General features: G+C 40.6%; 1 protein-coding gene across 2 annotated transcripts in view; it reads left to right on the top strand.

Annotated features, from left to right (window-relative positions):
• The window catches only part of CSF3R (colony stimulating factor 3 receptor), an 87,462-nt gene that overhangs the window by 28,575 nt on the left and 46,692 nt on the right, over positions 1-12,195 (top strand). For both annotated transcript variants that reach the window (XM_077481692.1, XM_077481691.1), the window contains 5 exons: positions 780-1,055; positions 3,060-3,183; positions 3,284-3,471; positions 5,320-5,468; positions 8,854-9,001. In XM_077481692.1, the coding sequence (XP_077337818.1) occupies positions 780-1,055; positions 3,060-3,183; positions 3,284-3,471; positions 5,320-5,468; positions 8,854-9,001 (885 nt within the window). The remainder of the gene's footprint in view (positions 1-779; positions 1,056-3,059; positions 3,184-3,283; positions 3,472-5,319; positions 5,469-8,853; positions 9,002-12,195) is intronic.

Below are 12,195 nucleotides of genomic sequence, written 5' to 3'. Positions count from 1 at the left end.
TCACCAGCCCTCCTGGCTGGGACCAGTAGTCCCTCCCTGGAGACTCTTATGCCCTGTACACACGGTCGGACTTTCCAACGGAAAATGTGCGTTCGGATCCTGTTGTGGGAAAATCCGATCATGTGTGGGTTCCATCGGACTTTTTCCGTGGTAATTTCCAATACATAAAGTTTGAGAGCTGGATCTTACATTTTCTGACAACAAAATCTGATTGTTTAAATTCCGATTGTGTGTAGGCAATTCTGCCGGACAAAGTGCCACGCATGCTCAGAATAAATTACGAGATGAAAGCTAGTGGCTACTGGCATCTTTATAGTCCCGTCGTACGTGTTTTACATCACCAATGAAAACAGGCCTAGCATCCAGCTGCAGCCATAGTAGCTGTCTTTCTTCTCTTTTTCTCTTTCTGGGTTGGGCTAATTCTTGACCATACTCAGTGGAGAGGTAGAAAGACTTTCTTTTTTCGTATGCTATTTTTGGCTACGGCTGTGGCCTCTGATCATTAGAGCAGAGACATAATAGAGTATAACAAATATGACCAGTATAAGCACTGAAGTGATGGTATGAGTTTCGAGAAATCCTTTCCCCCTCTTTCTTTCTTTAGTGAGCAGAATGAAAACAGGCCTAGCATCCAGCTAGGCCTGCCTAAATTTACCCACTCTACCAACAAAAAATCTTCACTAAAGCACCTACCTAACTAGAGGATGCTACAGATAGATAGACAGACAGATAATTCTACAGCAATAATAATAATAACATACAACTTTTTCTTTTGGCAGATGCCCAGGCTTGTCACATTACTATAGATTCTTCTGTAATTCAGCTTGGTTCTCCACTGTTGGCATCTTGCTCTTCCTATTGCCCTCAGATAGGAAGAGGAGCAGTGGTATGGAAGCTGGACAAGGATCTTCTGTCTGAGGCTCACGTGAATGTTCACGGAAACACTTCATATGTGTATATCAGAAGCTTCAACAAAACTTCAGGACTTCTTCAATGTTATGTGGACAACAGTGAAGGACTCCAGTTAATGGATGAAATTCTCATTAGAGCTGGCTGTAAGTGCATTTTCTGACTACCATGAGTATAATTTTTTTTATATTTTTTTTTGTGCTTTTCCATCTGTTCACAGTTCTATACAACTTTTATTATCATATAAATAAAACATACTGTATATCCATTTAGTACAATCTACTAAAACTTTGCTGCAAATGTATTTAAAGGGACCGTGCCCTATTTTGTGAGCCTCAAAAAGATAAAAGCATGCATGATAAAATGACGATCACTTTTTAAGTTAGCTTTTCAGTGGGCTTGGCACCAATGTAATGTGTTTGTGACTGCTGTGACTGCGGTGTGGCTGCTAATGCTAATTTTTTCTAGAGGGGAGGAAAAACAATAACTCACCTGATTCTCCACTCCCTCGTGGAGACCACAACACCCCCCCCCCCCCCCCAACACACATCCCAGCAGCAGGCTGTCCCTCAGCGTCCTCATGTCCAGAACAGGGCTATGGTGGACCCTGCTCTGGTCTTGATGACATCAGGACTTTAGACTTTCGGAGCACAGGGGTGCAGACACTGTAGAGACAGAAACTGTCAGAAAATGCCGGGTCATAATGAAAGAATACAGAAGCAGGCACTACAGGTGGTGGGCAGGCTGGCAGGAGGAACAGAAGCTATCATAAAATGCAGAGACTAGACCCGAAACCGAAATGATGAAAGAATGCTGAAGCACTACAGGTGGTTGGTGGGGACAGAAGTAGTCAAGACTAAACCAGGGCGGATCTAAGAACACTTAAGTATTGCAGGTAGAGAGACTAGAGCTTAAAGCAGAATAAACTCTATTTTTGTTTTATATAAATGAGCTCCCAGTAGCTGGTAGCCATAATGTGCTGGAATGCACAGCATATTAGCAAGACTTACCCGTCAAACAATTCCCTCTAGTGCTGCGCTGTCAGTGTTCTTGCAGGTTGCAGGTGCTTCCCTCTTCTCCTGGTCTTTCTTCTGGGTTTGGTAACAGGCTATTTGAATGGCCGTGATGGCATCACTCTTGCGCATGTGCACAGGAGTCACATCATTGTGGCTCAGATTGGTACTGTAAATCTATTGTACAACTTAAAGAGGAGTTCCAGACACTTTTTTTTAAAGTCAGCAGCTACAAGTACTGTAACTGCTGACATTTAATAAAGACACTTACCTGTGCAGGGAGCCCACAATGTCAGCTGCCCGAGACTGATTCGTCCACCGGATCGGTTGCAGGCACCGCCATTACAACTAAAGGAAACTAGCAGTGAAGCCTTCAGGCTTCACAGCCAGTTTCCTACTGTGAATGCGCGAGTCGTCCAGCAGTTTGGGAATGGCCACCTCGTCTTCTGGGACACACACAGGAACAAGAAGGCATTGGGGGAGAAGGAGGAGAGCTCGCCGCAGAAGAGGAAGTGACGTACTTCGCGGCAGCCCGGCTAGGACGGAAGTACACTTTGTACTTCTAAAAAAATATAGATATCCAAAAATGAAGGGGTGGTTTTCAGTTTAAGACCACTTTGTAAAGTTGGGTGGAACTCCACTTTAACAATTAGGTCCTTGTTTTCCAGCCCTGCCTGTTCACTTCCAGAAGCTGAAATCTTCTCCCAAACAGAGCCAGCATGTAAATATTGTGGAGGACCACAATGTGCAACCCACGAACACTCACTCCTATACTCCTGATCCTGCCTTATCAGATGGAAAAGATTGCATTTTGGCAGTATACCTGTCCCAAATATTGCAAGGACCTATCTCCCCTGTATATACTTAACATAAAACACATAAAATGTAAACGTATCTACTGAGCATTGCTCCAAGACTTGAAAACCTGGCTGCGTGCTGTCATCTTTACAAGAGATTCAATCTTTTCTTAATATGTCTGTCTAAGCATACACTAAAATGAATCTATTTCTTAGTATCACATCTATTCACTGCTGTGAGAGCAATTTGTGTAACCAAATCACAATATGTTATACTGTGCATTGTTTATTATTGCATTCATCTTTGTCAATACATGATTATCACTAATGTGAATTGCAGATCCACCATCTCCACCCACCAATTTGAGCTGTTTTCTGAAGCTTTCAGATAATACTGTGACCTGCACATGGCTGCCTGGTAAAGACTCCCTCTTAACAACCAATGTCACACTTTCAGTTTTCAGGCAAGTGAACTGACACCTCCTTGACACAAATGTACCCGTTTTATTTCCTGTTCATTTTTTCGGTTACACAGTTGCTAATATATATCTGTGTTTTGCACAGGTCTGTGGAACAGTGTGTGATGCCCACAAAGAGTGAATTTAACTGCACTCCCTTAATGAGACAGAATTTCTGCACCATTTCCCGTGCCAACTACTATTTTAGCAGGAAACTTGCAGTATGGGTCACTGTAAAAAATGAGCTGGGCTCTGCTACCACTGCTCCTGTTTGTTTTGTTCCACAAAAAGAAGGTATGTAGTATAAGTATGTGGACCTCTTTTCGGTGGTGGTGTCATGAAAAATGTCTTTCCCCAAACAAGATATTGTGCTAAACTTGCTGGTAAATAAGAGATCCAAAGCATTGTAAAGTGGAAGAGGGGGTTTTTGGCAATGAAGTTGGCAGTGCCTCCACGCAGGACAAGGCCTCTGTTTTCCTGGGATAATAACCAGTAATCTAATCAAAGTAATTGAAAGCAGAGGAACAACTGCAACCAGCATATAACAATAACCAAACTTATATAGATGCACACCAGTATATAAATAATATGAACTTTATATAATAAAAAAATTATAATAGAATATACATCCTATGTACAAACAGGTATTATCAGCAAAAGGGCCAACAGGAGTCTTGGTGGAATTGTGCATATATACCTGGGTCCATGTATATGTTAAACCGGTTGTAAAAAAAAAACGTGCAAGGCAATTGCATAATGTGCTAGTATGCATGAAACTCCAGTGCTGGAAAGTCACCGCTGAGAGGGCTGACATGTTCTCCATCTTTCTTCCAGGTTTGCGAGTGCTCCGATTGGCCAAAGCTGCAATGACGTCACTCCCTTGGTTTCCGGCACAAAGCTCTGAAGTTCCGGCAAGGTATGCCGGACCTTCAGAATGCGCCACAGACTTCAGCGGCTGCATGCATGGTGAATATCTTCTAAATGGTGCACGTTTAGGAGATATTCATTTTACCTACAGGTAAGCCTTATTATAGGCTTACCTGTAGGTAAAAATTACCAAGCGGGGTTTACAATCACTTTAAAAAGATACCTCCGGACGAATGTGGGAACAAAGTCCAGTTACAGGGACCCCTGATGAAGATCCTGATTTGGTGCTGAAGACCTAAAGACAGAATGTGTAATCATAGGGCGTTCCTACAATCATTATCATTGTCCAACCAGCCTGGAACACAGCTTCTCACCAGCAGAAACTGTGGTGTGATACTGGAACACAGAGTCAGTCTATCTGCTCTGCATCTTAATCCCTAGTAGCTTCTAATTTGACCGGACCTCTATTTACCAAGTATTTACTAAGTTGCCATCGGATGCCTAACCTGGCTCTAGCCTATGCTGGTTATTGAGTGCTGAGCTAATGCTAGCTATAGAATTTCAGACCAGGAAAAACAGGGATAACTAAGAAAAAACAGAAGTTGCATTTAAACTCTACAGCAGTAAATATGTTCACCTACTGATATACTGGAAGGTGACCCCTACACACATATAGTAGCACAGACTACTAAGGTCTGTCTGGCACTATGCATTTGAGACAATAACAATAGGACAGAGATAAACGTCTGTCACAAGGATTCACATTTACACTCAGCTGCAAATAAAATATTAGAGCATAGGAATGCTAGCCTTATAGTCTCTGCTTCTGGTCCGGGTGAAATACAGCAACAACAGCAGCTCCTTTGTGTGTAAAGTCAAAGTTTTGTAATTTTGGTGATCAGCATGATAGCCTTTTATAAAAGCATTTGAAGAAGGAAAAGTCAGCAAAGGCAGCCTTCATGTTTCTTTAAAAGGTTCTTCTTATATACCAACCCAAGTATTATAATCTCAAAATAACTACAGAGCATGATGTGTGAAGCACAATACACATGATAGCCTCATGGAAGTTCTGTCTTTGGCAAGAAAAATAAAAGCAACGTGTATCAGGTGTTGAATATCAACAACATATTCAGTTTTATTTTCTTTCAATTTTTGGATGTGACGCCCACAAAGCAGCTAGAATATGTTTTGTTTTTTTAGAGGACTCTATAATGGAGATGTATTACATAAACAGCAATTAATTATATCTTTGGAATATATGTATTTCTGTTTCAGTGAAACTTGATCCTGTTGTCTTTACCGAAGCAAAAGCCACTACTGGAAGCTGTATTAAGTTGCAATGGACATATGGTAAAGCTAGTTTTGTAAAAGACTTGAAATGTGAGCTGCGCTACAGAAATGAATTTCAGACAGAATGGGCCAAGGTAAATCAGAGAAACTGCAGAGTTTTCACCTTCAATTGCTATTACCATGTACTCAGTAATATGAATGTTTACTCTGATTAGTTCTTGGCAATGCATATTTTTAAGTAAGTAAAGTAAGTAAGTAAATATTTGCTGGAGCTATAAGATAAGTATACTTTATGCACACTTATCTTCTTTTCAAAAGTGTCAACGTGTCCTGTGTTTACAGTTGGTCCTAATTACCTCCAGTTTTTTTTATCTAAAAAGTGTAGGCAACTATTTTGAATTGGGTGCTGCAGTAGCTGCACTTTGTAACAGCGGTAGTATTAAGAACTGCCTGAACCGTTTCGGTAAAGCTAAAGGGCTTTTTGAATCTGGTCTAAATTTTTTAAAGTGCCTTACCACCAGAAAAGTGGAGATAATGCTTTATTGAATTATCCTGACAGTGCTTTTATGAAGATGGAGGAGTGTGGTTTATTTTAGGCCACCATTCCCTTTGAGCCTGACCTAAACCTAGCCTGCCACCTTTGTATTTTTTCTGTACAGTACAACTGATGATACCCACCCCCCCCCCCCCCAGACAGAAAATAGGTGGGTGGTTTTAAAAGCATGTATACTTCATTACCCTTACTTTTCAGAGTCCCCAAGTTGACAGGTGGGGCTTTATAAAATGGGCATGTTTTGTGGAACTATGTTTTTATTTGAGGGAAAGTATAGGAGCGGACACTCTTGTGATTCTCATATAAAAGTTGCACGGTTACACTACAAGTCTTTATGACAGATTCCTGCATCACATGCTGGTTCACAATCAAATAAACATGGGCATGAAAGAGCATCACCACATTGCTGAGGTTTTTCCACCCCTTCTACCAACAAGGCCATAAAATGTATTAGAAGCATTGCAAAGCAGTTAAAGTGATTGTAATGTTTTTTTTGTTTTTTTTTTAATAACAAACATATCATACTTACCTCCACTGTGCAGCTCATTTTGCATAAAGTGGCCCTGAACTTGCGGCTAACCCCCTTGGGGAAGTGCATTGGGTTGTTCATAACCGTCCACGTCATTGGATTTGATTGACAGCAGTAGGAGCCAATGGCTGCGCTGCTATAAATCTATCCAATCAAGAGCCAAGAATCCCAGGCAGAGAGACAGCTCATCCCCGGCGGGTCAAGTTCCAGGGCTCAAGTAAGTAAATGGGGGGCTGGGTGGTCAGCCACTGCTAGGTGTTTTTTAACCTAAATGCATAGGATGTATTAAGGTGAAAAAACACAAAGGTTTACAACCCCTTTAAGCCTGACAGGCTCAAAGTGCATAACCTCCCATTCTCTTGATTTCTTCTATGCAGAAGATTTTCAGAACAAGATATAAAGGTAAATTTAGGGTCTGTATCAATGGAATTTCCTTTGTGTCAGGTGGGTTTAACATTCCCATACAAGTCTATAACAATGCAAAACCTGCTTGAAGCAGGTCAAATGCAGGTTAACTGCAGGTCAAATGCACTTTGAAAACTGGTTTTAAACTGACACAACATAGGCCACATAAACCTTGACACAGGCCCTTAGGCTAGACTAGGTTATGTTAGCAGTACTTTAAATTTCCAAAATTTTAACCAAAAAGTTGATTTCTGTTTAATAAGCTCTGGACTATAGTGTTTATTTTTTTTAAATATGAGTATGCATTCTGCTTTAAATGCCCTGATAGTTACATAGTTAGATAGTAGCTAAGGTTGAATAAAGACAATAGTCCATTCAATTCAACCTGTGTAGGTTTACGTGTGTCAGTGTCTATAATTATTTCCCATATTCCTGTATGATGTGTTCTTTAACCGGTTCCCGACCAGCGCACACCGATGTACGTCGGCAGAATGGCACGGGCAGGCAAATGGGCGTACCTGTACGTCCCTTTAAATTTGCCGCCCTGCCATTGCGAGAGCCGGTCGGGACCCCCGTGAGTCCGGTCGCGGGTCCCAAGGACTCGATCGCCGCAGGCATACCCACGATCGTCTCACGGGGCGGCTGAATGGAGAAATGCCATTGTAAACAGCATTTCCCCATTCTGCCTAGCAACTAGTGACACTGATCTCTGCTCCATGTGATTGGAGCAGAGATCAGTGTTCCCTAAATGAAAGTCCAGCCCCCCACAGTTAGTAACACACCCCTAGGAACATTTAACCCCTACACTGCCACCCACTGGTTAACCCCTTCACTGCCAGTGTTATTTAGACAGGAATCACTGCATTTTTATAGCAGTGATTGCTGTATAAATGACAATGGTCCCAAAAATGTGTCAAAAATGTCCGATGTGTCCGCCATAATGTCACAATAAAAATCGCTGATCGTCACCATTACTAGTAAAAATAAAATTATTAATAAAAATGCCATAAAACTATCCCTATTTTGTAAACGCTATAATTTTTGCGCAAACCAATCAATAATCGCTTATTACGATTTTTTTTACCAACATTATGTAGAAGAATACGTATCGGCCTAAACTGAGGGAAAAAAATGTTTTTTTATATATTTTTGGGGGATATTTATTATAACAAAAAGTAAAAAATAATGCGTTTTTTTTCAAAATTGTCGCTCTATTTTTGTTTATAGCGCAAAAAATAAGACCCGCAGGGGTGATCAAATACCACCAAAAGAAAGCTCTATTTGTGGGAAAAAAGTACGTCAATTTTGTTTGGGAGCCACGTCGCACGACTGCGCAATTGTCAGTTAAAGCGACGCAGTGCTGAATCGCAAAAAGTGGTCTAGTCTTTGACCAGCAAAATGGTCCGGTCTGTAAGTGGTTAAGATGCACATCCAAAAGTCTTTTTAAAAATATCTATATTCCCTGCTGCCACCACTAATTGTGAAAGAGAGTTCCACAGGCTTATTGCCCTGACAGTGAAAAAAACCCTGCGCTGTTTAAGGTTAAACCGCTTCTCCTCCAATCTCATTGTGTGGCCCTGTGTCCTCTTACACTCCCTGACACTTAATAGAACTTTTCCTATGCTGAGATCACCATTGAGATATTTGTAAATCGCTATCATGTCCTTGTTCAAGCGTTGTATCTCCAGCAAGAATACATTTTGTGTTTGTAGTCGTTCCTCGTAATTGAGGTCGTCCAGACCCCTTATTAATTTTGTTGCCCTTCTTTGTACTCTCTCCAGTTCCAGCAAATCCCTTCCCTCATCATCACTTTAAATATTTGATGGTTTCTACAATTAAAAGCTGGTCACATATAGTTTCATCTACTGTATCTATATATAGGCTGCAATAATGTAAAACATATGAAGTCTTCAGAGATGAATAAATATTCAGGTGACCATAGTTCACCTTGTAGTTATCACTGCGGGATGGAAATATTAATCAAATCTATCTATCTATCTATCTATCTATCTATGTAAAAAAAATTTCTTAGCTTGTAGAAGTATCTTCAGATGAGACAAACCAATGTGGACTATTGGGTGCTACAAAGTATTACTTCCAGATTCGCTGTATTCGTAAAACCCTCTCTGGTCGGTGGAGTGAATGGGGGCCATTAATCAGTCAGATCACATCTGAATCAGGTTAGTGAATTTCTCCACAGACTACTGGCACAGAGAAAAAAAATCATACATTTTATATCCACCATGGCAATGTGGCAACCTTTAAAATGTATCACCGGTAGATATTTTTGTATATATAATTGTATTTGTATATATAGAGTATATATAAAAACAACCTTGCACTATAGTAATTGTTGACAGACTGCTGCACTTAAGCCCTTGTACACATGGTCGGACATTCTGACAACAAAATCTGTCATATTTTTTCCGACGGATTTTGTCCGAAACTGGTCAAAGTTGTCGGAAAATCCGATCATTCAGAACGTGGTGACATTAGTTCGTTACGATGGGACTACGTTGTGGCTAGTAGCCAATAGCTTTGGTCTCGTAATTTGATCGGAGCATGCGTGGCATCGGAATTCTCTACAAACAATCGGACAAAGTCCAATTGGATCATGTTGTCGGAAAATTTTATATCCAGCTCTCAAACTTTGTTGGTCAAACACTCTGACGGAAAAAGTCCGATGGAGCCCACACACGGTCAGGTTATCCGACAACATGGTCCGATCGGACCTTTTCTGTCTGAATTTCCGACCATGTGTACAGGGGCTAAGAATTCCCTGAATATCATAAAATAAACATAAATACAAAAAACACTCGAAAGTGCTCTATCTGTATAAAGAATCATATCAATAGTCAAATCTGTAGCTAAAAAGCTAGTAAATGAATGACAATATGTGAAAAACAAAATATTTAAATCAAACAAATATCTGTCATCCCCAACAACTGTTATTTAGTGTCCATATTATCTTTCCTTGAAATCTATTGTGCAGTAGCTAACAAAAATATCATTACAATGTATCAACATAAATATCCAAAATCAGAAAAAACAATGTTTTCCCAGTTTTCCTGTATAATTAACATCCACTGAAGTGCTTCTGTGTTCCACCAGTGCTCAAAGAAAAAAAAATGATGGCCTCTTACCAGATCTCCAGATTATAAGAGATCATGGACAACATGAGATTGCAGGTTTTCCTTCCACCTCCCAGGTGCATTATATGTAAGCAGATCACACTTTCCACCAAAGATGCCCCAATCTCCACACCAGATCTCATTAAGAGCCTAGAGCCAGCTCTTTTCAATATTGAGCTGTATAGTGTATATATATATATATATAAAAAAGACTCATTGTGCAGTACATCCAAAGAATGTGATTGTTTAATAAAATGGTGCAATAGAGAGAGGGTCCGACTCCAACTTGCACCACCAAGTGCAGAACACATTGACGTCTCAGCTCCTATCTCCTTCCGCAATGCTTGTCCCTGTTTTTGGCTACATCTGGGATTGGACAGTGGGGCAGAGGCATCCGTCAACAATATTTAAAGGGACCGGGCACTGGAACTGGATTGTGAACCATGTTGACCCTGAATAGTAAATCATATCAACTGTTTATTAAGTCCATTAAATGCAAAAAGAAATTGCCATTAATGGGCTCCTCTCTTAAGACATGTGATACAAAACCATTAAAAAATAATCATTAAAAGAAGAAGAAATACAGGCAAATATGATCCAAAAATATTATCAAAACGTATTAAAAAATATTTAAAAATGTGTTTATTCTAAAAGGAAATTTAATTGTATCCACTATCTACCTGCATATTCGAATATGAAATGTCTATTGAATGGCCTCCATGCTTAAATACATTCCGGGTCCCATGGTTTTCAGGGATCATTGGGAGAATCATTCCTAACATACATGATATACCACTTTAAAAAGTTACAATAAAACATACATCGAAAAATATATATTATATAAAAATGTATGAAAGGCAAGGGACAATAGTAAACATCTACCAGGAGAAATATATTAATACTCAGTGACATATCCACACTCAAAATTAGGAATTTGAATAAAGTCAACTGCAATCAATAGAAAGATCAACTGTTAATAATAACAGTAAATAAATATAATATCCCACTCCACATTGAGCCCTCATGGGCGGAAGGTCTGTAAGTAAAAAATCCAGTGGGTTTCACGTCTGGATATGTGCCTTCTCATATTACTTCCATAGTGGAGTGTACATCTCAATTCCTATCACTTCCAACGAGGAGAGATTCCTGTTGTTACGCTGAGCAAAGTGTTTAGGTACACTATGCTTGTCAAATCCTTTATGTATGTTGGCCAGATGTTCACTTAAATGTACATTTAAAGCCTGTGTAGTCCTGCCAGAGTAGTTTGAGGGGTTTAGGAATTCCTACAGACCTTACATCTCCAACAAGGGAAAAAACCTACTAAATTAGCAAACATCTTGGATCTGGAGGGCTGTTCCACTATGTTAGGAGTCAACACATGTCTGAGAGTTTGGGGCTTCCTAAAAATAACTCTCGGGTGATCAAGTAGAGCTGATCCTAAGATCTTATCCACCCTTTTCACACCGAGGGCGTTTTGCAGGCGCTATAGCGTTAGAAATAGCGCCTGCAATCCACCGTTAAACTGCTGCTCCTTTGTCTCCAGCTTGAAAGCCCGAAGGCTTTCACACTGGAGCGGTGCGCTGGCAGGACGTCAGGAAAAGTCCTGCCAGCAGCTTCTTTGGAGCCGTGAAGGAGCGGTGTGTTTACCGCTCCTCCACCGCTGCTCCCCATTGAAATCAATGGGGCAGCGCTGCAATACCGGCAGCAAAACGGCACTATTGCGGCGTATTGCGGGCGGTTTTAATCCCTCCTCGGCCGCTAGCGGGGGTAAAAGCGCCCCGCTAGCGGCTGAAATGTGCTGCAAATCTGACAGTAAAACGTCGCTAAAAATAGCAGCGTTTTACCGCCGACGCTATGGGCGGCTTGCTGTGAAAGCCGTCTTAAGATGTACCAGTGTCTATTGAATATCTTATTTACCCACACTGTAACAATCTTTGGCTTGTGACAATCCGTGTACTGATAGCAGTCTCCAGATTCTGAAGAGAGGATGTGCGAACCACTGCTGGCTCCAGCAGTCAGATTGTCACAAGCCAAAGATTGTTACAGTGTGGTTTTCTTTCGATCTTTGTGAGTAGTTTTTAATATTTTTTCTTCTAATAAATAAATCAAAGGATAATGAACAGGGCTGCTTTTTCTATATTGTGCACCACCTGAGCCATAATAGTCAGTATTATAATATTCTTCATCCTCTTCATCATCTTCATCCTCTACTGGATGTCCATCTGGTGCCTCAAATCTGTTGT

This window comes from Lithobates pipiens, unplaced genomic scaffold (assembly GCF_037356315.1).
Source record: "Lithobates pipiens isolate NorthernLeopardFrog02 unplaced genomic scaffold, aLitPip1_a1.2 Scaffold_16, whole genome shotgun sequence".
NCBI lineage: Eukaryota > Metazoa > Chordata > Amphibia > Anura > Ranidae > Lithobates > Lithobates pipiens.
Note: the sequence above shows the minus strand (reverse complement) of the source record. Positions and strands in the feature narration are given on the sequence as shown.